We start from the raw sequence: 27,826 nt of genomic DNA, 5'->3' as shown, positions 1-27,826 counted from the left end.
TCTTCTTGCTATTTAACTAGCACATTTTTGATCAAATACTTGTCAACTGATTTCTAATTTTATCTTTCAAGCAAGAAATAGACAACCTACTATTTTTTTTTTTTTTTTTTAATCTATAATCTAAAATTCAATCGGCAAAATTTTCGAGATTTTTTATCACAGAGATCTACAGAAATTTCTTTCTTTCTCTAATTTTTTTGTTCCTCAATACATTTCAATTGAATTCTTTTATTAAACATATAATAATTCTTCTATTAAACATAAATATTATACACATCACAAAAGGTTAGACTCATTTTATACATAATATATACAATAATGATCGATTATACGAGAAGACGAGAGTTTATTTTTTACGTAATAAAATCTTGTAACACTTGGATTTGCCAACTTTGCATTTGATTTGCACCAAACTGACGCTTCAAAATTCTCGATTAGGGGAAGCCGACTTTGCTTGCGAATCGAATTTGTCCCAAATAAGATTACATTTTTTTCTTCTGTGGACGCAATTAGTGCCAATCATCAGGTTGCTGCATGTAGTCTGCCAGATGCAACGCTTGGCCACGTGCAATCGAATTACGATATCCATCAAACTCGCAACACGGCGGTACAGCCGCATTTACCAGATCGATCCGAACCTTAAAGCGTTACGTGCGCCTATCGCTTTCGCAATTTTCTACAACTAATTCTCAAGGCTAAACTTAAATGAGTCCAACATCCGGCATCATATTTCCAGTTCGTTAATACGGTTAATTTTACACTACGTATGAAAATATCGCTTTTCACTTTTTTCATACACATTTTGCATGCAATATATTTTCTATATGGAACACCTTTTGTACATTGAATTAAGAAGATCAATTGAAGAACAATGCTTGTAAAACTTTATAGCGTTCTTTGCGTTCAAAATGGAGCGTTCAAAATGTAAAACGAATAGTAATAGCGTTAAATTAATGTTAACTATTCACAATATTATAGAAAAAACTTGATTCTATCAGAAAAGAAATTTTATTGCATTATATTATGTAAATAACGAAGGCCATTCAATCACGTTAGATACTGCGTATGAAAATGTTTGCTGCTAGTCAATAATCGTCATCGTTTGATTATTGAACAAACTTTGCAGAATGCATACGCACGAGAAAAAGAAGGTGATTATAGACTACCTATATTACGACGTTTCATCTTAAATTAATCCTGAATTATCTAGAAAAATTATTTTTCCTTAACATAACATGCATTTTTTTCATTTTGTAAATCCAACTAAGAAAAACTATCATCATATAGTATTGTATGTTACAAAATCTACCAATTTTTCAAATAAAATTTTCCGTATGTTTAATCTAAAGAAAACAGAACTTTCACAATTTTTAAATACAAAGTAAACCATCAAAATACTTAAAGTTTATAATACTTAAAAATTTATACGACCAAATTCGTGTTTTCAATCGCATTTAAACCGAGAAAAATTCTTAGCAGTGAAAAGCGATGCTATAATTTTCAGCGACAACTCTCTCATGTTATTTAAAAACAATTGTATTACGTCGCAATGACGGAGAAGCGTCAAAATAGCGACGAAACACGCCAGATAATGTCTAACTATAAAATTCGACTCCACCGACATATTCTCCTCTCTCTCTCTCTCTCTCTCTCTTTTGTTGACTGTATTTTATTTTCGTAAACGAAAGACGATACTTTGCCGCGCACTCGCCTATTTTGTAGCTCTGCCGTAATCTTTGCATAATGTTTACTTGCGAATATACACGCAAATAGCACCGAAATTATCGTGTATGCGAGCATGCAAACAATAATGTATTTTCGCAAAACTAATGATAATGAGCGTGAATCATTGTAATGATCGCATTTCATACATATGTTTGATAGTTTTCAGAAAGTCTCTGTTTACAAACATGCCATGTTTTATATTTGAATATTGACGAAATATTGAAAAAAGAAGCAAGAAACTTTATTAAAAAGAATAACATTTTTAATAAACAAGAGATAATTTTGTATCAATTAATTTTAAGACTGACTTGATAATTTTCTTCGCAAAAATTATTTTGCACAAATAATAATTTTAAATAAATTCTTATTAAATACAATTTTTATATATATATTTGTATAAAATACGGAAAAAATTACTCTATTCTATAATATAATTACTATCATAAGAGTCTCTAATTAAAATTCTGCAATAATATTTTTAATTTAATTTTGTGATATATATTCCTAGTTTTATTTAATTTTATCTTTCTTTTAATTTCGTTTGAAGATAGTGTATTTAATAGTAGAACTCTTAAAAACATTACGATTAATATCATAAAAACATTAGCACAATAAGCATCTTTTTAAATTCACTTCATTTTATTAATATACTTTAATAATTATTTTTATGATCAAATTGCGAGAGGAAGATTTGAATTTTTTTACGGAAATCTTTAAGAAGCAGATAAAGCATATCGCAGTCATAAGTCACGCCGATTATTTATCGGACGTTCTAGATGCTCAATCTTCGAAACTTGGGAGAGGGAAAACGTCCGATATTTCGAGAGGCGCAAACTAGCGACGCGTTATGCAAAAATAAACCATTCGAGACACGTGCTTCGTCCTCCGCACGATTGCCGGACAGAATTGAAAGGAAAACTTTGCAGCCGACACAAAGTTACAAAGTTAAACGAAAAATGTAATGATACGTATCGAAATGTCATCGAATTGTTCAATCAACTGTACAGCATTGTGTAATGTTTCCTAATTTTTTAATTTCAACAAAGCAACCTATAAATATCTGATAAAAATATTCTTTAACGCAGGACTTCTAACTTTATACAGGCCTAAAAAATCAATCTCGAGACAAAATTGCAATTTAAAGTTTATATTAAATTATAATAATATACAAAGCGAAATACAAAACTTGTGAATCCCGAGTTATCTGTGATCCGTACTGTAAACCTAATAAAAGTGTAAGACAACTTCCATAAAATTTATAATTGTTATTTTATTTTTACTTTTAAGTTATTTTTATCTAACTTATACACTGATATTTTGAAAAGAAAGAAGAGACAATAAAAAATATTTAAATATCTCGTATAGTCTGTGGCTCATAACGTTTTGCATAATTGTTATCATACATGTCGCACATTAACATAAAACTCCGATTATCATTCCAAGTCATTTTTATAAAGTGAAAAATTGTACAACGACAAATTAAAAGTCTCATGTATTAGAATATAGTTGTCATCATGTTAATTGTAAACGTTAATTAATCTTCAATATCGTTATCAAAAAAGATTAAGATAGTCCCGGATAGTATTGCAAAAAAATTATTACTCGGCAAATTTCAAACGCAGTTGAATTTTCGTCAGCACAATTCGAGAGATTTCCCGAAATATATATGTATATACAGTATTGCGATTCGATCGAGTGGTTCGTGTCGACGACGGAAATTGGAATGTCGATGATTTAAACGTCCTGATTACGTTATTGTAAAGCATAGACAGATACGCATGTCATACACAAGCAGTCCTTACGAAACGATGTGATTTATAGAGAGATGCATCAGACGGTTAAATCAATCCCACAAAATATTGATAGTTGACTGACCACCAAACAAAAAAAAAAAAAGAAACTTTGACAGATTATTATCTGATAATGAGATGTATCTCGTGATAAATTTATTCCCAGAATTTTCAAACAATATTTTTTTTTTTAACTGTCTAATTGAATCTATGTGAATTTAAAGCCGACTTCTGATTAAACGCAAACGATTGAAAGCCGAGTCAAAAGCTAATCGATAATAAAAACGTAGAGATTATGAATAGATATTTTTACACACATGGATTGTGGCGTTCACATGTGTATATTCGCGACGAAATGTTGAAAAACAATCCTATACAACCGGATCTTACAAACACGACACATACGTAATGAATATTAAAAGTACAGACTCTTCTCGAACACGTGTACGAGGAAGTAGCAGGCGGTCGCGCCAAACGTGGTGGGGATGAGGCAACACACGCGTGGCATATACACGGCGACATATATATTATACATACCAGGCTGATAAAGCGACTTTTACCATCGACTCTCCTCGACCCCGGTAGCGAACAGAACGCGCGATTATGTATTTTCATGAGCGCCACGTAATTATCGTACCCGCGCGTACTACGCATATGATGTAAAATTAATATCTACATATACAAAATGCATCTCCCGTATAAGTAACATTGTGTCTTTCATCCGTGGATTTTGTGTGAATTTAAAGTCATTTCAAAGTTTCTTTCATTAAACGCAAATAATTCTAAATCGAATTAAGAATGCTAATCGATAGTAATAAATTTTATCTGTGAATGTCGATCTTTAATAATAACGGAGTGATTAATTGTGAATGAAACAGTTTGTCGATTGAATTGCACCAATGCAATTGAGGAAACCTCGGCGTGAAATATAATTTTAAAGAATTCTCAGACACGTGATGTACGCTTCGTGAGGACTATACGTTAAATATCAATAAATGTTTCTTTCCATAAAAGACGCAGTGAAAATAATCAAAAAAGTTTTTTTTTTACTTCTTAATTTTGTTTAAACCAATCTAGATCAAATGCTACGAGAGTAATTGACGAATGGTTAATAGACTGATAATTTATATGATATTACAAAAGGAGCTATGCAATCCTTTTGTGAACAGATCCTTCAATTGTATGAGATACAGGTGAATGAATCCGTGAATCTATCAAATGCTCCAAAAGATCAAAGTGTAGAAAAAAGAAAATTACTCACCGTTGAGACCATACTTCTCCTGGTTTCTTTTGACTTGATCGGGAGACAGTCCTTTGTCAGAATCGACGTTGAAGTAATTTACTACTTCTTCCACAGTTTTACAATGGGCGTCTTCCATGATTACTGTTTCGTAGGTGCTTCACTAATGTTATCCTTTTAGTGATCGTATATGTTCATTCACACTAATAGTCTCTGAAAATGGATAAAATTATTTATTAAATAAAATGTTTAATATCGATATGCATTAAATAGAGAGCTAGGTATAGAGCAAAATAGATCTAAATTGTAAAGGAATTATTTCAATTTAAACAAATCTTAAGTAGATATAAAAAATATGTATGAATTGCATATTTAATAAGAGCCTGCTATCAATTCAATGGAATGATAATTTTAATCAGTTCTCAATAGAATTATTATCTACTAAAATCTAAAATATATTGCAATCAAACTATGCTCAAAACTGAGACAGTTCGATTAAATGTTCGATATAAAATTTACTCTATACTCTTTATCTTTTTTTTTTCAAAATGCCAAAAAAAAAAAAGAATATTTTTTTATATATTCACAAAAAAAGATTATATAAATTCTTATTTATAACCATCAACAATTATTTATATATAACCTTTTTTTGCTTTCTGTTGTTAGTATTAATATTTGACGGTCCCAACATATATAAATATATACAAAATTGAATTGTATTTTTATACTTTAAATTAATTTTATACCTTTTGCTGTAATTATATGTTTTTAATTACTTGATTATAGCCTTCAACATAAGAAAAATATTTTATCTAAATTAAGTTTTTTTTTTCTTATATGTATTAAACATATATTATAGAAAGTAAATATCAATAAATATATGTAAGTTTAAAAAAAAATGTGTAACATGATCGAAAATTTCTCGATTTACGAGACTTTCGGTCTGAGGTACATAATTAATCCTTAACCAAACGTCGCTATCTCTTTCTAGATTACACTCTTAGCAATGATGTAATCAGCTGAAAAAACATGAGGAAGTTTAACACGCTAACAGGTACACTGAACCTTAACGGAAAATTCTCGAAATTTAAGATTTCCCTAGAGAAAATTCACTAAGAATTCGTCACATAAATACATCGCGTATTACGGAAACGGACGCAACACGAAGAGAGAGAGAGAGAGAGAGAGAGAGAGAGAAAAAATAAACTTCAACCATACCGAGGATGTTGTCGAGACGCAGGAAATTGTCCCACGGCGTTCCACCTCCTTGCGAAATTCCGAAACGCGACGGTGGGTCGGCGTGACGAGTTGCCGCCGCCACCGACGACGAGGAGGACGAGAACGAAAACGAGGACAACGGAAGAAGCGCGGCGCGCACTTGGTCGCGATTTAGAATCACTGTTCGGAGCGCGACGTGTCCTCGCGACATGCACTCGCAGCCCACTAAGATATCCTCGGCGGTATTTCTGACTCGCGTTGTCAGTACGTAGAGCGAGGAAGTCCGCCGCGTTAACGCGCGACAGACACGGCTATCGTTGATGACGACGTGTCAATAGAGTGAGAGAGATGGAGAAGGAGAAAAAGAGAGAAAAAGTCTGGGAGGGAGAGACAGGAGAGGGAGATTGAGGCAGGGAGAGAAAGAGAGACGAGAGAAAATTACGTTACGGCCGCCGAATATTTAGGTTAGCCGCGTTAGCGACGGCGATGACGGCGGCGGCGCGTGTACTTATCCCGCGACAAACTTCACTACGGACCACGACGAGCGGCGCCGTTTCCCCGTCTTCTTTCGCAACGAAAGGAAAAGGAGAAAGAAACAAGCGCCAAGGCGAGATGCTACTGCTGCTCCGAATTACACGCGGAAGCTATCACGAGGCGCGAATGCACGAGACGCACGTCATTTTTACCATAACGAAGTAACCAACACGACCAACTGCTAACCTGACCTCCGCTTCCGCGAGACTGACATGACTGGCGAATCGGGCGAATCATGGCGTGAGCGTCAGCGCCGCCAACCGGCCCGCGCAGGCAGCAACAACGACTCACGCCGTCGCGCACTGCGCGAAATAAATAATTGTCTCCTCTCGTCGAAACCGACGACTCTGCCGGATCGATCGATAATTAATTCGCGCCGAGATGCATTCCGCGATCATTTCCGGAATATACGAAATTTCTCCAGAGAGATTCAATCGCGTAGCGTCATGCGTCCGTGACACGTCCCGCTAACGCGCGTCTCTCGCGCGGATAGCGAGCATGTGGAGCGACGCCATTGGCCGAGCGAACTGACGTGTATGGCTATTTTCAGGTTTCTGCTAGGCTATTTCCTTGGCGCGTATTTTAAGACTCCCGGCGGGACGAATCTCGCGGCGTGTTGTCGTGTTACGTAACCGCGACGTCGCTGTAATAAGTCGTCCGCCTTCAAGGTGTTGACCGACAAAATACGACGGCGAGTGCGACCCGACTTCGAACCTTAATTCTTTCGGGAATTTATGCGGCGTTCAAACTCGTAACGTTTTGCCGATGCAAAAAAAAACGCGAATGCGCCCGGGATCGTCGTTTGGAATGCTCGAGAAAATTCCGAAAATAAATTTTTGCCGTTTCTTGTCTATTTCGAATCTCTTACGTACGGCATCATCCAGCTGGCAATGAAGAAGAAGACTGATCGTTTAAATATTTCATTGTCCAAATGACATGTTCATTCAATCCGCGTAAAAGGTATGTGATATGTATTATTAGTACCGTGTATGACATATGAGATAAGATTAAACGAATTATATCGATAAAAGCAATATTCGCGACTAATTAATCTTTGGCAGAATTATAAATGTATGTATTGCATGTGACTAAAAGAAGATGACAATGGAAACAGAAAAAATACGAAAATTAATATTTTCAATAGCAAAATACAAGTATATCTCTTTAACATCAATATTGAATTTCAAATTTTTCCACCCGATTCAAGGTTAACGTGGCACAATTTTAAAATCGAGTCAAGTTCATATTAAGCAAAAAGATTACTATATTTCGTTTAAATAGCTCAATTTTATCTAGAGTCAATGGAAGGAAGAGATGGCGGAGATTAAAATTGATTTACACGCGATTTATAAAATAATCTTATTCGACGAGTTTTGCCAGCCTTATGTAAGCCCGCGAAACGAAGCAGCTTCCGCGAAATTTCTTTGTCTCGGATATTCATATCGTTCTTGGTAACACACGCTGATGAATGATTAAATACACACGTCTATCACTTTCCTGACGTCCCTTCCATTATTCCATAATTATTGGATATTACCTCCCCATGTTGACTTACAAATTTGCGGCAACATGAAGGTTTGAAATAAAGAGCGCTTGAAAATCTGGCTAACACGCTGGCAAAACTCCAAAAAATGTCCAAAAAGTGTATCTCAAATTTGCCGGATATTTCGGACATTGTTTAGAGATGTATTTTATATATTTCTTGAATCTTTATCTTTGAAATTTAGATAAAGATCTGAAGGATATCTATTTGTTCGATTTAGAACACAAGCAATATATATTGAATGCTGCAATATCTCTTCTTTTTATTTTAAATATTTCTTCGAAAATCTTGAAGCATAAAATTAATAACTTAAAAATATTGTAACATTCATTTTTTTATAATTGAGGTAAAACGTATCTAATTAAATGTTCTGTTATTAACACGTTGTTAATTACACACATTTATAATTTTTTACAAAATGGTAATTTTCCATTATAATTTCTGTCAATTAAAAATATTAAGGCAACGCAATAATTAATTATTTACAACGGAATCCCACGGTAACATTTTTCTCTCAATGATTGAATCTCAACTATTTTTTTGCGATATTAATTAAAATGGCTTGTATATTTAACAACGCAAATAATGCCGCGAAAAACCTATTAATTAATTTTACGATTATTTATTTTACAAAAATTAATTTTACGATCCTAATAATTTTTTTGTGGACATATTGTAGATATCAACTTTTTGTGTTATTTAAATTTATAAAATCGTAAGCACGCACACAATCGTAATCAGAATCAGAATTAAAAATTTGACTATATACAAGAATAAGAAATAATTACTGGTATATATTATTGTCATTATTGTCAATGGTATATATTATTATCTCTTATTTATTAGACACTTATCTTTATTTATCAGACACAATAAGTTAATCATCCATGCTACTTTTTAAATTTATGATGATACGTTGAAAATGGATAGCCCGCCAAAACGCGCTGACAAGTTTAAGATTAATTAAACACGTCGTATTTAATTCCCATGATACGCTTTTTAATCAACGGACGTCAACTTCCCGCGATAGCTGGAAAAGTCGAGGCAAAACGCGGTCGGAGTAAATCAGTTTCTGCTAAAATAATGACAAGTGGTTAATTACACACGTCACATATGACTCCCATAGGATCCCATATATATTCACAATCAAGGCTAGCGCACAAATCTAAAGCAACTTAATCAAAACGAAACACACTCAATCCTCAACCACAAGATTCGTACAATCTAAATTTTAAACAGAGACATTTTTCTTGCCAATCAAAATACGATATATGCTTATATATATTTAATTCTTAATATAATAATAAAAAAGACCTATACTTTCAAGATATATTTTATCGTGATTAAATTGATTTTTCACGAAGCTATTTTCCATCCAACATAAACGTAATCAATCGTAATTTTAACAAAAATTCGTGTATTTACTAACTTTTTTTAATGTCCTGTCATTAGCACTTGTGACAAATCAATAAAGATTTTGCCGATCCCTCTCCCTTTCCCCTTGCTTCACGCGCGATTGAGGATTGAGAAATCGCGAATGGCAAGACTAACCGTCTCCAAAGCTGGCGCGGCTGACTATCCCCTGCGACGGAGCGACAATCGCTCACATCAGTTTGGTCCTTGAAGGACAGACACGCCGCGACAGGTATAAAGATACGAATTCGGCGACCGGTCGCGTGGTACTGCGGTACCACGGTTCTCCGCTGAGGACTGCTCTCCCGAGGATTCTGTCCGGACAACCAGCTCGCTCGAGCGCCCGGGACGCGACTAGCCGGCCAAATCGCGCCCGCGCGCGCTCGAGCGGACGTTTTTAGCACATCTTCGACGACTTCCTAATTATTTTGGCAGAGATCAGTTCGCTCTCCCGATCTCCGGCATCGCCTCCTTCCTCTCCGCGCATCGCCCGCCGCCACCGCGCGTCCTGTCTCCGAGGACGATGAGGGGGTGGTTTCTTAATTTTCGATATTGTGGAATTTAGATCGGGGTCTGGGAAACTGCCGAATATGCTCTGCATCTATTCTGTATTTTTTATCAGCAAATTCTTTAATTAATGTTATGAAATATTTATTTCATACCATTTTGTGGTCTCTTCGAAACAATACGACAAAATTGATTATTAAGACTGAAAAAGTTCTTGAATTTATTTTCTTTTCTTGCTGAGATTACGTTATATGAAGTATCGTATAATTGCCAACAAACACACTGTGTTGCGTAAATAATAGGGAGAGCTTCCTTGCGTATCTACGGATGTTTTAAATTTTAATAAAAAATATCAAACATCTTGTAAATCATTACTTGATATTATTCAATTACTAAGTTATAGAGATTAATGAAAAATTCTTGTATAATATGAACGAATAATCGCAATACAAAATTAAATCCTTAACAAATATATACCATTTAAATAATTAAAATGTTTTTAAAGTTGATGAGACATTTTGCAGCATCAAGGAGACAATAGAAGAAAGATATTTTACTAATTGAGAAATTTAAATATTAAGTAAATTATATTTATTTAAGGAAGATCTCTCTATTGTAATATGCAGGCATTCTTAAGCTATATCTTCTAATAAAACATAAGCGTACATTTGTTCCATTTTAAGCACAGAAAATACAAAAAGTGCAGTTTTGAGAGAGAAGCAGATCCGTAGTCATGAAGTATGTGTGAGTGCACCGACACGACGTGGGGATTAGTGGAATCTATTTGAAGACGAGATGCAACATGTTGAACGGGCCATAAGGATAAGAAACGTAGCGCGTTTATTGGCAAACAAGTAGAGGTTGCGTTTGTATATGACGAATGTTTCACATAGATATGAGGTAATCCCGCTGCTTTGGATCATCCTCGAGAAAAATTAACTCTCTCATGTATAAAATCGCGTATAAAATATACAACTATGCCAAATGATTCGCTCATGTTAATAAATTATCATTCTCCACCACGGTTAAATACGAGTGAATTTTCAGGATGAGCTAAATCTTTCGAAGTGTATTAAAATTATAGGCGATGCATATTAATGTTAAATCAATTTTATTTTCTCTAAAGAATTAATTTTTTTTATTTATTCGGATTGATTGCGCATATATTACGCGCTAATGTAATTAACTATGAAACTACTATTATATTTTAGCAGTTTTAAGATATTGCATTTGTAAATTTGCTACAAATTTATCCAAATTCAATATCGTTTGATGTAATTGCTTTTCGAATTGAAAGACAGCAACTGTGTTTCACAAAGAGATTTATGCTTGTATTGACTTGATCTTTTCATAAATCGAGAGATAATCTTCTCTAATATTGATCTCTATGTTATGCTATTGTGACATGATGCTATCTGCTAATATTGGCGTGTATAAACGCGTGTCTCAATTTCCGCTCGTTGCGGACAGTGTACACATTAACACATTCCTTTCTACGATATGAAATCATCCATCACATATTTCTGCCCAACGCCAAAGATAACAAAATACCTTTGAAATTTTTAAAAATATCATCGTATGACAAGCAAAAATTATTCGAGGTACGAAAAATATGAAAAAGAAGAGAAGATATCTGTCCGCGTAATTCCATCAAAAATTTAACGTTAATTTTGCTGTGAAATAACGTTATTAGTTTATTAAATTTGGATAACGAGCTTAATGATGCCGTGTACTTTTTTCTCGCAACTGCGCATTATCTTTTATTAACAGGTGTAGATTTTATTTTCATTAAGTATCCTCTTCATCGCGTAATATACTACGGATGGTGTTTTATAACGGCGTTTAATTATAGTTTTGGATTGCACAAATTATGTGACGTCGAGTCGAGGTAATTTCTCAGTCCGCGAAAATTGTTTTACGCACGCGCCAACGCAGCGGTGACCTACAAAAACTAAAATGAATTCTTGGCTCTAGTTATTATAGGTCGCGTAATACGCGCGACGAGTGTTATAATTTAACAAAGTTTTATAAGATTTCGCGCATGATCGGCCATTTGCAGATTTCGCCGTGATTTTATCAGTTTTTTCGATGCCTTACCGCGAGCTTATTATACGCACAAAATATCCGAGCGTTTAACGGCACGTCAAAATATTGTATTTTCCATGGAACAACACACTTTTGATAGATGTGTTTTGCTTCGTAATCGCTTATTATGCAACTGCATCCTTTATCGCACTACATCGAAACAACGCTTATACTAATGCAACAAAACTGTTGCTTCATTTATATCGTTTGTTTTTAGTTCTTTTCTTATAATTAAGAAATGATTTTATTTTATTCGTTTAAAATAAAATTTAATAATGTTCCTATAAATATATTCGCTAGATTTTTTGAAAGTGTTTCTTTAAATAACAATGGATGCAATATTATTTATAAGTTATCCATTGAAATTTTTTTATCAATTTGAAAATGAAATGTATCTACTTCAAATATAAAAAAAAATTATTCGTAATTATCGGATCGTGCTTTGTTCTCATATTTTTATACGTTCGTTTAAATTCTCATATTTTCCTAGAAGAAACGTTCGCTTTGGAAATAAATTCTCTAGCGTGTCATTTAATAATGTTAATAAAGCCATTAAGGAGGAACTGAACATTCTGAAGCGACAGAAGTGTTACTCTATTCACACGCGCGCACAATTTCAGGATTTCTGAATTTTGCACGGCAAAGAAAGCATGTGACATTCTACAAATAGGCGACCTGGGCTTCACTATGCAGCGAGCTAATATCTTTAGAGACACTTCCTGTCTGTGATAAACTATTCAAAAGTAATTAAAAGCCATCATATACTCTAAACTGACAAGAGGGACTTTCTATTAACAATCACTACCGAGTTTCCGAATTTCTGAATTTTCGAATATATCCCAATATATCAACGAGCGAAATTTTGCAATCGACTTGCGAGCCGAATTTCACTCTTCAACGCAACTCGATCCTTTGACGGTGAATCGACATTAATCACAATGAATTAAAGAAATCACAATAATGATATAGTAATCCTTCACGTTAATCCTTCTTGACTTTTTCCTCACTACACTTGCGATTTTCCTCCTTTCCTGCGTTCTCCACTCCTCCAGACGGAGGAGCGATTCGTCACTGCGCGCGGTCACACGAAGAACACTATGCAACTGCATCCCATCGGTTGCGCGGCAAGTGGACTTACCAATGCTTCTGTCTTCAACTTTTTTCACTTGGACGTATTGCGGGGGGGTGTGGACCACCCCCGTTAAACCTTACACACTGTTCTCTCTCTTTTGCTTTTTCTTTCTTCTTCTCTTTCGACCCACTATTCCTCGATGAGCATCGTCGTTTGTCGACGTGCCGCTTTCGACTGGGCCCTTCTACGATGTGTAGGAGAGTCGTTTACGCGACGGGAAAAGAGGGAAGCGAAACAAACAAACATTCAAAAGGGGGCAACGTCTGCGCTGCTGACAAAACGAAGCACCGAGAGGCTGCGAAATTCGTTTAAATAGTCCGTAGACGTCGCTACCTGGTGGCGAGACGACGAACAAAGAAAAACCTATCTCTGGCCGGAAGCCAGTGGTCCCGGCGGCTGCTGCGAATGTCGTCGTCGTTTTTTCGCGTTTAACCTTCGAATCCGAAGAGCCGAGAAACGACGAGAAAAATAAGAAGAGAAGAGACGACATCCAACCGCTCGATCCAAGCGCTGCATGAAAATCCTCTATTTCGATTATCGAGAACTCGACGGGGGTTGATTTATACAGAAGAATAGTTTCAGGACACCCTGGAGAAAAAAATCATAAGCCTGAAATCATTTTTCATGAGATTCATACGTAGTATAGATTGGTTTTGAGAGAATAGCTAATAAATGAAAAAATGGATCAAGAATGATGAGTAGTGGAATATTCTTTTTTTTTTTTTAAGATAACAAGAGGGAAATGTTTTCCTTTTTTCTTCTTAGGAATAAAATAAGTAAATGAATGATTAGATAAATGCGATGGTAGATCATAAGTAACTGGGGAAAGGAGAGTATGGATGATAATGATGTTAGAAAAATCTTCTTTTCCAGAGTGTTTGTGTGATATCTTTTTTTACTTACAATTAGAAGAATACATGCATTCTCAATCAATTTCAATTTCAAAAGATAATAATTTTTTGTTGTTTTACAAGTTTTGTTTTAGGAAAACGATTATTGTTTCGGAAAATCCGTTAATTATTTTCTAATGAGTAGTTAATAGCGATTAATAAAGAAATGTTGTGTAACTCGAAATAATCTTTAAAAGCATTGTGCTTTGATAGATTAATATATAGAAAATTCAATTTCGAGATTAATAACACTATTAACATATTAACAGTATAATATATAAAAATTATAGAAATATATAGAAGTTTAGAATCTTTCAATAAAGTTAGAAAAATTCATTAGGATAAAAAATGTCAGAATAAAAATTGTCAAAGTAATCGAGTTTCTTTCAGGGATTGAATCATGATGATGATCGAGATCAGATTCAGCTATAAATACGTAACTTCGACCATGTTCACGCATTATTCTTATTAGAATTATACAAGACATACGTTTTCTTCAACAACAAAAATAGTTGACTGGCGGATATCCAAATGCGATATCAGGTACAACTTCGAGGACAATTCATCGCGAGAGATCCGCTGAGAGATTTGTTTTTCGGCCATCTCATATTAACGCGATCAAGGAAAAATTTTTCAGAAACACATACGATAAAAGAAGGAATCAAAGTTTTCGCTTTTTCAGCGAAAACTTTGATTCCTTCTTTTATCGTATGTTTTTGAAAAACTCTCTTGTTTATTCCCTTTAACCTATATTTTTTAAAACTTTCCCAATAAAAAAATTAACATTCCTTTCTCTCAACACATAATTTTTATATTTATATCTTTTCTCGATCTTTCTTTTTTATATTATTGTTATATTTGTACGTTGAGAGAATGTCATCTTATTCTTAATTTTGTCATACAGACAGCATGCGAGAAAGAGAAGAGAAGATCTCCTCAATCTTCTCCTCGGTTTTTAAAATTAATTAATTTTGAGGAAAATAATTGAAAGTTAGATTTGCAAAAGATATTTTTCACATGTTACAAAATTGATCACCAAAATTGCATATTTTGCGATAACGAGATAACGTACTCGCTGAGCCGCCGAATCCATTAACAGAGAGAGCTGTCATATCGCACCCCGATGGCAGCAAAGTCGTGCGACGTTCCAAGTATAAGCGCATCTTGAGAGATGCGAAAAGAGAATATGCGGGAGAAAGAGTCGGGTCAACGGCCTGTTTCTCGAATCCTAAATACATTTAATGTACAAGTGCCCATCCGTGAGATATCGTCTTCTCGAATTTATCTCGTTCCATTATCTCGCACACGCCACATCGAAATCGCAGACTTCCTGCTACTCGAGGTGTAATATAACATGACAAATTAAAGTACTGTATAGAATGCCTTAGTTTTTTATTCTTTAATAGCAACAGTGCCTACTTTACAAAATTGCTCGGCTTTCGATCTATCGTGGTTAAAAAAAAATAACATTAAAATATATAACATTAATATATTTATCTGATCCTGCGAGAGGAAGAATCATATTCTAATTTTCGAGATTTGTCAATTACAATTTTTATAAAATTATCAAAAATTTATGAAGCAAATATGGTAATTAGAATGCGAAATTTTCTATGATAATGTTTAATATATATTTTGCTACATTCAATTATAAATAATTAATAATAAATGCGAAAGAATAAGTCATAAAATTTCTGATTGTTGTATGAGAGACTTTCGTGAATCAATAATAGATTGACACGCGCGAACTTTTCGTAATTTTCCTTGTGAAATAAGAAGATGAGAATAGACTGTTCGAAACATAAGTGCGAAAAAGTGTGTCATAAAGGCGCGGGTGCTTTCCAAGAAGATCTCTTCGTCGCAATATACTTCAAAGATAAAGCAACGAGCAATCTGGATAAACATGTCGGTACCATATACGTTTTATCGCAAAAGTTAGTGCCTTGAATACGTTTATTTTAAATACATCAATGGCCGTGCAATATTAAAGATTACGATTCGATAACAGTGTTCTGAAAATACTTGCAAGTCTGTTTCCCCAATATTGATACGCGCACATAATATTATAGTATATAGTATATTAGCATTATATCTCGTCATATGAATTATTTCTCGATTTTCTAATTATAAATTATAGCAAAATTAAATATTCATAATTCATTTTGATTAGTTATGAATAATCTTCTCGGAAAATTTTTGTACAAGATGTACAATTTTTTCTTTACTATAATATTATAGCGAATAATGTCTTATTAATAAACTTAGCTCAAAAGAAGCTTCTATATTTTGACATTTCAAATATTAAATGATTCAAATTTTATTAAACTATTTTATTTTTCTCAATATCAAGTTTCATAATATTGTATCGCATCAGACGAGACGTATTTTCATTGTGAATTACAAAACCGGATTGCCCCGAATAAGAGATACACTCTTAGCAGCTATAATGCATTCTGAGATGTGTGCAAGCACCTATCGAGATTAAATAAATATATGTTCATGGCATATCGAATAACGAAAACAGGCATACGCGCCATAAGTTGACAGACAGTCCTTGAATTTTGCAACACGATCACCGTCCAGGCTTGTCGAAAGGCCTGTCGGAATAAGTTAGACGGCCGTCCCCATGAAACATCCGCGCTATCAGCATTCTCTCATTATAGCAAACGAAAATAGACGTTGTTACTTCGTCGCTTACTCTGACCAGCGGTTCAAAGCGTGGCGTTATTCTTAGCCGAAACTCAAAGTCTTACGTAAAACGTACTGGTCCGCGATATATAGCGATGTTTTGGAGCATCATTAGGTCAGAAACGTTTCTTCAAGTCTTGGGTCTCATTTGTTTGGTAGATTCATCAACCCGGAAGAAGTTACATAGAAGTTTAGTTTGAACGCGGTTATTCTGGGAAAGGCAATATCTCGGCGAATGTAGAATGAATCGTGAATTTCATTAGTCTTGTTTTATCGAGCAATATAATTCAAAGTTTCAATATAATTATATCTAACGCACGTAAATCGTTTTTCTGCAGAAAAGAACAAAACAAAATAAAACAATCGGAAAATATCAAAAATATTTAATAAATTTCAATATTTTAAATAAATAATATTTTTCATATAATGTAGCGCCCAAGAAAATTAATATCGATTTCAATTTTTTTTAAATTATTTCTTATATATCACACCTTGTACACATACGGGAAAAACACAGAAAAATAAGGATCGTTTGTAAAACGCACAAATGTTGTTGCTATTTATATTGTGTCTTTGATGATCCAAAAAGTCATGTTGTTTTTATAGCGACAATATAATCGAAAACCCTATTTAATAATTTATCAGACCGAACACATGTTTCGCTGAGCTTTAAGTCGCCACTAATGCGAATTTTAGAGAAGCAGATCTAAATATAGAATCAGAAAACATTATAGGACACAAAGAAAGAGAGAGAGAGAGAGAGAGAGAGATCAGATTTATTTATAACGATTTTTATAAATGGCTGTTAAATAGCCATGATGAAGCCACCTGTCAGACGAAACAGGCCATCGATCATAACGTATCCTAAAAAGAATTCAAATATAACAGACCGATGAAACGGTTGTCACTCATCTCAAGATTATATATTTTTTTTAATTTGATATACCTATCATTAATATAATAATATCATAAATATAATGCGTAAAATCAATATATGCGACTCGATTATTTCACTCATAAATTCCAATCGTATTTTATATCGCATTGAATTGACTTCTTAAATCTTTAGATAAAAATCGAAAGTATAGAATCATTTTAATGGTTTTTCGCCGAAAATAAGAATATGTTTATTAGATCTTATAATTAAAATAGATACCTACCATAAAAAGAAAAAAATATACACGCAGAATGTACTTATACATATAAGAGAATATCTCTCTTTTTAACAAAATAAATTTTCCTTAATAATTAATTTTTTGTGTCTTTTTTTATTCTTAATTATTCGATTTTTGGAGAATATAACTAACAATCTTACTTTATTGACATAAGTAAAAAAAATACACAAAAAAATAATTAGCTATTTTAAAGGCTATTTTGATAAATTTAATTAAATATATTTTGCATAATGCTTTGTAAACTAATCTATTATATTTTTATATTATAATATTCACATAATTTTAATCATATATAATCATAAAGAAATCGTTGCAACTTGATCTCCTTAAGTGATAGAACGAAGGTATGACACTAAACGATCCGCATAGCTTTATACTTCGTTAGATTTCAAAGAGAGATCATCAAGGCAATTTTAAATCATCGTCAACAGGACGCATTTGTCAAGACTTATAGGATTTTATCAAAGAGTAGTTCACACACCTCTCTCTTCTATCTCGCAGAACAGAAAGGTTCTGTTGCTGTTGAAGGCGCTTTCAACGTCTGACGATATTATCAGCATCCGGAAATTACTGTCACAACTCTACTGTTTGTAGAAGGATAGCACCGGCTCTGTTCAAGATTTTTCGGCCATATAAAAATAAAAAAATCTATAACGCACGTAAATCAATTTAATTCTAGATTAATTTTGAGATAATATAACGAGGCATAACATATTCTGAGACAATTCAAACATTATTTGTAATTCAATAAAAATTAACAGTCAATATTACATATCTAACAGAAAAAATTTTCAGATTTTGAATAAGTTTATGTTTATTATTAAATTATTATATTTAGATATTTTACTCTCTCGCAGTCTCTCTGTTTCATTTAACAAAATTAAGATGTTAATTAGTGTTCAAAAATTATTTGAAGAATAAAAAAAATTTACACTCTCTTGAAAATATTTCAAGTTTAATTTAAACAAAGTCTGTTTTGTTCATTCTTCTATGATCTCACTTTGTAGCATTTATGATTTTGTATCCTTGCCAGCGCTGTCTTGTACACTCGTATTGCGGATACACAATCGCTCCATAAATTTGTTTATCATCGTACGTGTAAAAGAGAACGAAAGAGAAGAAGCGCGGGGATTGGCAATCAAAATTGAGCCTTTGATATGAAGGGTGACTGCTCCTTCTATCAACAATAAATTACTACTATAAGCTATACATTAATGTTCTTCCGTTCGCCTATACATATTTAATGACGCTATGTCTACGTTAACACTCGGAAAACAGACTTCTGTAACGAATAAGATATTTCAAAGCTATTGCATTCTTCTTTTTGTGCAAAATCTTTCGTTAACATAATTTTTATGAAAATTCAATATCAATAAACAAAACTATTTGCTAATCACTCATAAAATTTTTTGTCAAAAATTTAGATCAATTTAAATTGATGTAGAACAACCAACGGTAATGTCCGACAAGGCTGCGACGAGATATTAAACTGTCAACAGTTGACTGTTGTACTCTAAATTATTATTCATTTTGTAAACATGTTTTTTTGGCAATATGATTATTTACTCTTTATATATGTACATAAAAATTATCTAAATTGACACCAGGTATCTTCCATTTCTGACATGAATAAAAAATGTAAATATTATATATATATATATATATATATATATATATATATATATATATATATGTGTGTGTGTGTATATTATAAATATATATATATATATATATATATATATATATATATATATATATATATATATATATATATATTTATAAAATTCTTCAAAAATACGCACAGATATATCTTCTTAATATAAAATCCGTTTATTTATTCAAACTTAAAAGCATTTTAGTGCAAGTTAAGAGCATTTTAATGTACAACGGACAAAATTGACAGACATTGGTTCGAAGTACTGACTTATTTATATGTGATTCATCACGGGTCTTTGCCTCTCGCGGCGTATGTGACATTCCTTCCGGGAGGAAGTCCCCACGGTCAGGCGTGTCTGTCAAGCTTGCAAGGCTTATACTAAACGACAGGCCCGAAGATTAAGAATGCTCGCTCAGCGCGATATAGATGCCGACAATGATGTGATCTGTCATCGTGTATATGACGTCGATGATTTCTTGTATGCGTGGGATGAATTAACGACGAGGAAACGCGCAAGCCATTTATCAGAAATAATTAATTATATTTAATAAAAATTAATCTCTCTTCTATTACTGATTGTTCATAAAGATTAAGAGTCGTATTGATTATATTTTAAATTTTGACGATAGCAATAAAACCCTAACAATAATCGATCGTGAAACAAAATTTAAATTAATTTGTCTTCTCGCGAGAGCTTTCTGCATCTTTATGATATTTTCTGTATCGGCTATCTTTATGATATCTGATGTTTAAGATATCGTTGAAGAAAAAATTCCTTAATGCAAATTAGCATTCAATTAGCATTTCAATTATTCTTTATAATCTTTCGTTTATTTAATCTGCAATTTTTCGCCTATCCAGACTATAACTTTTAACTATCATTTTTTTTTTGCTGCATCAGATGATGAGGCGGATCGATTCCCGATCGAAGAGAGAGATCGCCGAGCAGTCGCATGTGTCCGGTGTACAGCGTGGCTTTCAGGGTTAACTCGGATCGGTCCTACTTATGTAAAATCTTGAACGAGTAACATTGAGCTAATTATAAATACGGCTGGTTAGCTACGTCCGCGTAGCTATCCGTCCGCTCGCAGCCTGTACAGCAATTTACGATGCACGGTCGGTCTTAGGTAGACCGACGCGCACGGCTAGCGACCTAACTAAAAATAAACGATCGGCCACAGAGTGGGCGGAGGGGTGTAGGGGTCCGGGGGTCCAATCAACGGCCAACTGGGCCAGTAAAGGTAGCTGTAGCTCAACGTCCCAAATATAGTCCTAACGTCTAACATGATCGCCACCGATCTATCCTATCTGCATATCCTCGTCGCTCCCTGCATCATATTCATCATGCGTCGGGTATGGTATAATACCCTCTGACATTAGCGATTATCCGATGACATAATTGCCGTGTTGAATCGCTCGAATCGGAGCGAGTTCCACGCTAATTTTGGGATAGGTCAGGTCACGCTGTCTCGTCGCGCTAAACGCGGCATTAATTCATCGCTATCGCAACTTGATTTATTAAATCCGGGATTTATTCGCGCCGATTTTTTTTAGCATATAAGCTGACAAAGTGACTCTATGCGCTTCTATCAATCAATAAAAAATTAAAAAAAAAAAAAAATTTATATTTGATGTCCGAAAACTTATACAAAGTACTTTAAAGATTGATTTATTTAATAATTATAAAAAGTTAAAATTTTTTTCCATCGCACGAAATTGATTAAATCTATAGAGCAAATAAACGCTTTGGGCATCAATTTTTTCGATTGAGTTATTGAGCATTGATATCAACCAAAATCGCCATCGATGCGAATATTATCAATGACAGACACAAGTTCCGTTCCATACGAAAATGACAACAATTTTCATTCGACCTCCACGGGCGACTATGTTTAATCTTTACCACGTCATTGTAGTGTCGATGCACTTGACCAGTATTGTGGGTTCAATGCAATTGCATCAGTGTTATGATATATATGACAGTATGAATATAATGATTATTCAAAGTAGATTATACAATTCCGAGCTTATAATATTTTTTTATTTTATCGATTTACGCAAATCATAATTGTTCTCTAAAACACGACGATGTTTACTTAATATTAAATTTAATTTAACATAATATATTTATATGTTTAATTTAAGAAATTAAGAAGAATTTGATATTATTTTTTAACATTAAAATTTCTAGCCGTATATTTTAATGCTTAAACGTGTCACTAAGAACTGTTTGAGGAGAACAAAAATAGCAAACGAACGAAGGTTGCGCTTAAGTTGTGCGTGCTGACATCCCCAGGAATTCTACCGTACTTTAAAATCGGACTCTGTCCATTTTGATGAAGGCAACATTACGGCTCGATGAATATCGCGGCTACGTGATGCAAGACATCGCGAACGGATGCACTTCTCTGAATGTTCATGACAAGCGGGAATCATATAATTAATTAATTTATTACTAATGTCAAACAAAGATTTATAATCATTCTCTGTTTTGAAATAAATAACTCTTCACCCCGTAAAAATATTTTCAATTCTAAAAAGAAAATAGCAAATAAATTTTGATCAGTATTCAAAGTTCCATTAGAATTTAAAAATATTTTTCGAGCTCTATATTTTTTTAAGAATAAATTTATGAGGAGATAATTTGAATATAAGATATATTGATTTTGAATATTACATTTAAGAAAGACAAAATATGTGTATAGGAATCAATTAAAATTTTAATAATACTGCAGAAAATATAAAAATAAATCATAATTTTTTGCCATGACTAAAATAATCTCAAGAAAAAAGTTTGTATTTTTAGACGAATAAAGGAGCTTTGAATATTTTGACAGGATCTAAAAAATAATTTGCAAATACGAGTGCGGTTTTCCATGAAAGATTCGACGATTGCGCTCGCACGACAGGTGATCCTAAATTATTCGTCGTTCTCCATCGCCATGCCGGGGAATCTTTGGCAGATTCTGCGCGACTCGACGCGCGACGTCGATGAAACGCAGAAAAGTCTCATCTATCATGTTGAAACGCGTATCGCGAAAATAGTCGCAAGGATACGCGTCCGCACGGGGTTGGACTTGGCGCTGATCTCGTGCGATCGCCGTGCCGGGGCAAATTATCGGGCTCGCGATCCCGATAACGAATAACGCAAGATCACATCGGAGATCCGTGATAACGTTGTGACAGATCGCTCGGATAGAAAGGAGCCGTGAAGATACGAAGCAAATATTTCTTTAAGCTTCAGAAATGCAGATAGAGATACAGACTTCATAGATTCCATATTTCAAGATTTCTTTATTTCTTTATTAGAGAAAAGTTTTCCTTAAAATATGTATAGTTTTATTTTAAGCTATCCATCTATTCTTTCCTTCCCTTCCGCATAAATGTGTGCTAGAAATTGATATTAGATAATTAGTCATTATTTTTTCTCTTAAAAAGATACGAAACTGCACTTCTTGATATGCCAACGATCGGATAATAATTATATAATAATAAATATGGTAAATATGAAGGGTGTATTTATCATCATGTATGTCGTGCTTGATTGGCTTAGTAAAGATACGTCTTTACAGAAGATATCTTAAGCTCTGCGAAAGGGCAAAGTAGGCTCATCCTCTTAAGAGCATGCAAAAGATGCTCTATTACGCAATGATAGGAAGAATATTTTGAGGTCTAATACGAGGGCAAGGGCTGTTGTCGGTTACACGCTCGCTAAGGGTGATAAAAATATGAAAGTCAACTCTGACTTCTTCATACGATTAAAATACATACCGTCTCAACCCTTCAATTATATATTCCTTGATAAATTGCCCTTTTTAATAAATAATAATCAATTCATATTTTTTTTGACGATTTATATTGTATTATATTATTTATATTATATTAAAATAAAAAAAAAATCTTTTGTTAAGAAATAAAAGTGCCAAAATTATTGGATATATTTGACACTCGATTCTCTATCTTGATCTTATTCATGCAATCTACATATGTTTACGAAAGTATATATGTATCAATATCGTCGCAAATTTTTTCTTTTTCATCTGCATATTTCTTCGTCCATTCCAGCATCGATTTTTCTTCAAATATCGTTTTCGAAAAAAATACTATTCCAATCTGTTTCGAACACGAGAGAGAAAATAATCTCTTCTAATGCTATGTTCGCTAATTTATACGAAAAGAACATGACGTCCCGAAGGATCCTTGAGAAAGCCGCTATTACGGCCGGTCAAGCCTACGCTCTAGGCCAGGGGCTAGGCTAGGCTATTTCCGCCTTTCAGCTTATGGACCAAAATAGTTGTAGAGAACCTGTGAACAAGAAACTGTTGGGACTATCCACAAGGATTCCCGGTATGTCTGGCTAATACAGAATCAATCTTATTTCTTTTTTCATCGTCACACACGCGCCATTCGACAGGGTATCGTTGAGAATTCAAGTTCTCGCTGTTGCGTCTGTTTAGTTTTCTAAACACATCGAAATGAGGGACAGCAGATGTAATCTAACAGACGTCTCATCGAATCCACGGATTATATAATATATCTCTCTCTAAAATAAACGGACACGGCGACGAGAATATATAAATAGATGGCTTTTATATATAAAAAGTATAAAGAGCCACTTTTAATTTATTTTGACTATTGTAATTTTTGTTTTAGAAATCTCTATATAACAATATAGAATACGAGAAAAAATAATGTTCAATATATCAATACTCATTTTTATTCCAATTCGTTGCCACTTCCTGACAATTATTTTCCTCTTAATTGTGTGTTTTTCAATCAGTTATAACTATTTTCTATTTTATAAATATATATATATATATATATATATATATATATATATATATATATATAGCGCATATATAAAATAGATTAATATGTGGATAAAGTCAATATATGTAAATTTCAATATAAATAAATATATAAGTCCATCAAGAATTATAATTGACATGGATATAGCTAATATTTTTTAATAAAGATATTTTTTTTATTTTTATTTTCTAGGTGTCGAAAAAATAGATTAAAGAATATAATTCAAACTGCAATTTTTTTCTTCACTTATTAACGACAAGTGGTGAGAGAAAGAGAAAGGGAGTTATCTCTCTCCTGGCGCGCCTACGTTTACTCGCGCTCCTCCACTTTTGCGGTCTGTGCACAACGGCTATTTCTACTATCGTCGTTCGCGAACGATGCGACAGGTGCTAAAGGCATGCCAGGCGGCCCGATGCCGCATCGACGAGAGAATTTCGAAATCCGTCGAGAGAAGCCCGCGACGGAGTATTTTCAATCGTCTCTACGGTGCTGGGCGATTCCTCCGTCGTCCTGGGAACGGCACCGGACCGATAGGTGAAGGCGAACAGATAGGTGGGTTCGCAGAGCATATTTCTGGCAGTCACGAGATACGATTTTACGGGCGGCGAACGAGCTCGGTCTCGAGGCGCGAGAGAAAGAGAGAAGCGACGAAAAGAACAAGAGGAGCTTGCGACGAAGATAAGGGAAACGGGTATGCATGAGATAAACAAGGATAAAGAATGTGGAGGGGGAGGGTACACTCGACGTGGAGACAGACACGCGTTGCTTTCGGCAGATCCGACATTGTCGGGCGGCAGCCAATTTTCAGGGAAATTCCATTAATACTCGTGGCTTTGTCCCACTTCGAATTGATGATTCGTATTCGTTCCGCACGTTATATATTAAGACAAATCGTTTTATGTAAGATATTCCTGATTCGTCGTTTTTCACTTCGAATGCCAATGATCCTTGACGAATTTGGAAGCAATTCTTCCTTAGCGCTCTTATGTTTTACATTATTTCTTAACACTATAAATATTCGCAATATCAAATGGGTCAAAATTTCGTTGACTACTAATTTCGTGTACTACTTAAAATCACAATAAGTTATATCTGTAATGAATAGAATAATGATATTTATAATAATAGAACAGTGATTTTCACATTCTCCTCCCCGGGATTTAAAATAAACTAGATTATCGATTTATTTAATAATAACTCGACATTGAAACAATCTTTTTTCTATTTTGTACTTCTTATTAAAAAAAAAATTTGAAACATTTTGTAGGCGGTCTTTGGCGGTATAGGTCTATCTGACGTTGAATTTGATCAATGGTGTATAAAGACATGTAGAAAGATTGTAATAGCGACAAAATAAATTTTACAGATCGCATATGATATATTTCGCGATGATATGCAATCATATTTTCGCATGATGGATGTTTTCGGTAGATTGAAAATTATAAATGTCTCTTGAAAGAAGGGAATATCTTCAATTTCAAATATGCACTTTGTGTATATATCTGCTAGACACATTGCGATTCTTATTTTATAAGTTTGAAAAATATCATCCGCCTAAATATGTATATATATATATATATATCAAAGTCATATTTTCTGTATGTATACACACATTGATCGTACGCCAGAATTATACACCTACGCATGTGCAATTACATGAGATTGATATCTCAATGCAGTCTTTTCTCAAAACATCAGGTATTGCATTAAAATATTTGATTAAACAATATTAAAATAAGTAAAAAATATAAATATAAATGTATAATTATTAAAGTCCAAATATTCTTTCTTATAATTCGAAGAGAGTGAACTAGTTATAAAAATATATAATATTAAACAATTATAAAAAACAAAATTTATTAAGTTCTCATTGCAAAAAAATCAATTCCAAGTTAGTTAAAAAATCTATTTTTAAAATTCAATATAGCTGCGAAATAAACCGTTTTATACGTATTAAACAAAAATTTAGCAAGGAGCGATGGCTTTCCACAATTATCGAAACATGGAATCCAAATATTTCATAAAATCCCGACATAAAAAACTATTCGCTGATTCCGTGAATATAAAGAAATTTTTGCTTTACATTCCCCAATCTTCATCTTATTCTTAAGATCAATTTTGCGCTCGTAAGAAGGAACGCGCGATTGAAATTCCGACGAAGGATAAACGGATTATCGAAAGCTTCGTAGTTTTATTAATCCAATTCCATAACTCTGGGTCCGAGCCCACGCGAGCGACCTTTACCTCGTATACGCGACGCGTGAACGAGAACGAAAGGGGAGGGATTTATCCCGAGGAGTCCACACCTGCTATCGGACACCAGCGTCGACCAAGCTGACTGTCCAGTCGCCCACACAAATTGCTACCGCATTATTTCGAGTGTTTTGGCCTTGGGTAGCAGCCAGAGAAAACTTTTGCGGAGATATCGCCTCAAAGATACGCGCCTTTAGCGAGATTCTTCTTCGCGATAAGTGCGATAAGTACCTATATACCGAGCACTTTGATTGAGGAATGCATCATCTTTCGTTGCTATAATCGATGTTCTCTATTTTCGATATCTGACCATTTAGATACGAGTACTCTTAGGAAGATGTGTATTCTGGTATAACATTAAATACGGATAAAATATTGGTTTTTTTTTCTTAACTTATCGAGATTTACGAGAGGTTTGCTCGCATTTCTTTTCGCATATAAATCTTGGCATGTTGTTGTGAGAAATATGATTTTTAACGAGAACACATGCGTGGAATTTTAACATGGAGCACATCACGAGAGTCGTGTGATTACTCGGGGTAGTCGAGCCGTGACGAAAAAGGCCGACGACAGAGAAGCAAAAAAAAAAATATGATAAAAAAAAAATATGACAGATGAACATGCGTGACAATCACGGCTCGAGATCACAGTGGGGATAATTGGTTTTTTACAGAGAGAAAAGGGAAAGAGAGAGATAGAGAGAGGGAACGTTTCTTTGGCAAGCGAGCGTAAAGAAGCACTTCCTGCTCTCGACTCAAAAACGAGCTTTAAGCTCCGGCCGACTTAGAACTCGCTGAGCTCTCGCCACGAGTCATAATAATAACAACTCCCGCAAAGATTCCGCTCCCGAGCTGAATCTTAAATTTAAACAGAATGGCGACGGGCACATTGCGGTGAAGCGTAAAATGTTTGTCATTTCTGTACCTCGGCGGACCTGTGTACTGTCCCCTATGTTCTGTTCGCTCGATTTTACAGGATCCATGAATAACTTTGTTGTCTGTCGAAAATGGTGTTTTATACGTCGAGTGTTCCGCAGAGCCGTCAATCTTAATTTTAACAATAATTTTTAAAATTATTTGTAAATTATTTGTTAATTTAGAATCGGTCTTTCAACACAAGTCTTATAATTTAAGGATAAATAAAATATCATGCTACAAAAATGCCGTT

At 34.0% G+C, this 27,826-nt stretch overlaps 1 protein-coding gene across 6 annotated transcripts in view; it reads right to left on the bottom strand.

Moving 5' to 3' along the window:
* The window catches only part of LOC126851383 (calcium-transporting ATPase sarcoplasmic/endoplasmic reticulum type), a 41,366-nt gene extending 27,888 nt beyond the window's left edge, over positions 1–13,478 (bottom strand). For 3 of the 6 annotated variants that reach the window (XM_050595301.1, XM_050595300.1, XM_050595296.1), the window contains exons 1-2: positions 13,194–13,478; positions 4,777–4,968 (exon numbers count right to left, since the gene is read on the bottom strand). In XM_050595301.1, coding sequence (XP_050451258.1) covers positions 4,777–4,894 — 118 coding nt within the window. In that variant the 5' untranslated portion in view covers positions 4,895–4,968; positions 13,194–13,478. Of the gene's footprint in view, positions 1–4,776; positions 4,969–5,973; positions 6,714–9,479; positions 9,498–9,601; positions 9,795–13,193 lie in introns of those variants that run through there. The other 3 variants (XM_050595297.1, XM_050595299.1, XM_050595298.1) reach the window with 3 other exon arrangements.
* Between the last annotated feature and the right edge of the window lie 14,348 nt (positions 13,479–27,826).

This window comes from Cataglyphis hispanica, chromosome 8 (genome assembly GCF_021464435.1).
Source record: "Cataglyphis hispanica isolate Lineage 1 chromosome 8, ULB_Chis1_1.0, whole genome shotgun sequence".
Taxonomy (NCBI): domain Eukaryota; kingdom Metazoa; phylum Arthropoda; class Insecta; order Hymenoptera; family Formicidae; genus Cataglyphis; species Cataglyphis hispanica.
The sequence above is the reverse complement of the archived record's forward strand: the minus strand, read 5'-3'. Positions and strand labels throughout refer to the sequence as shown.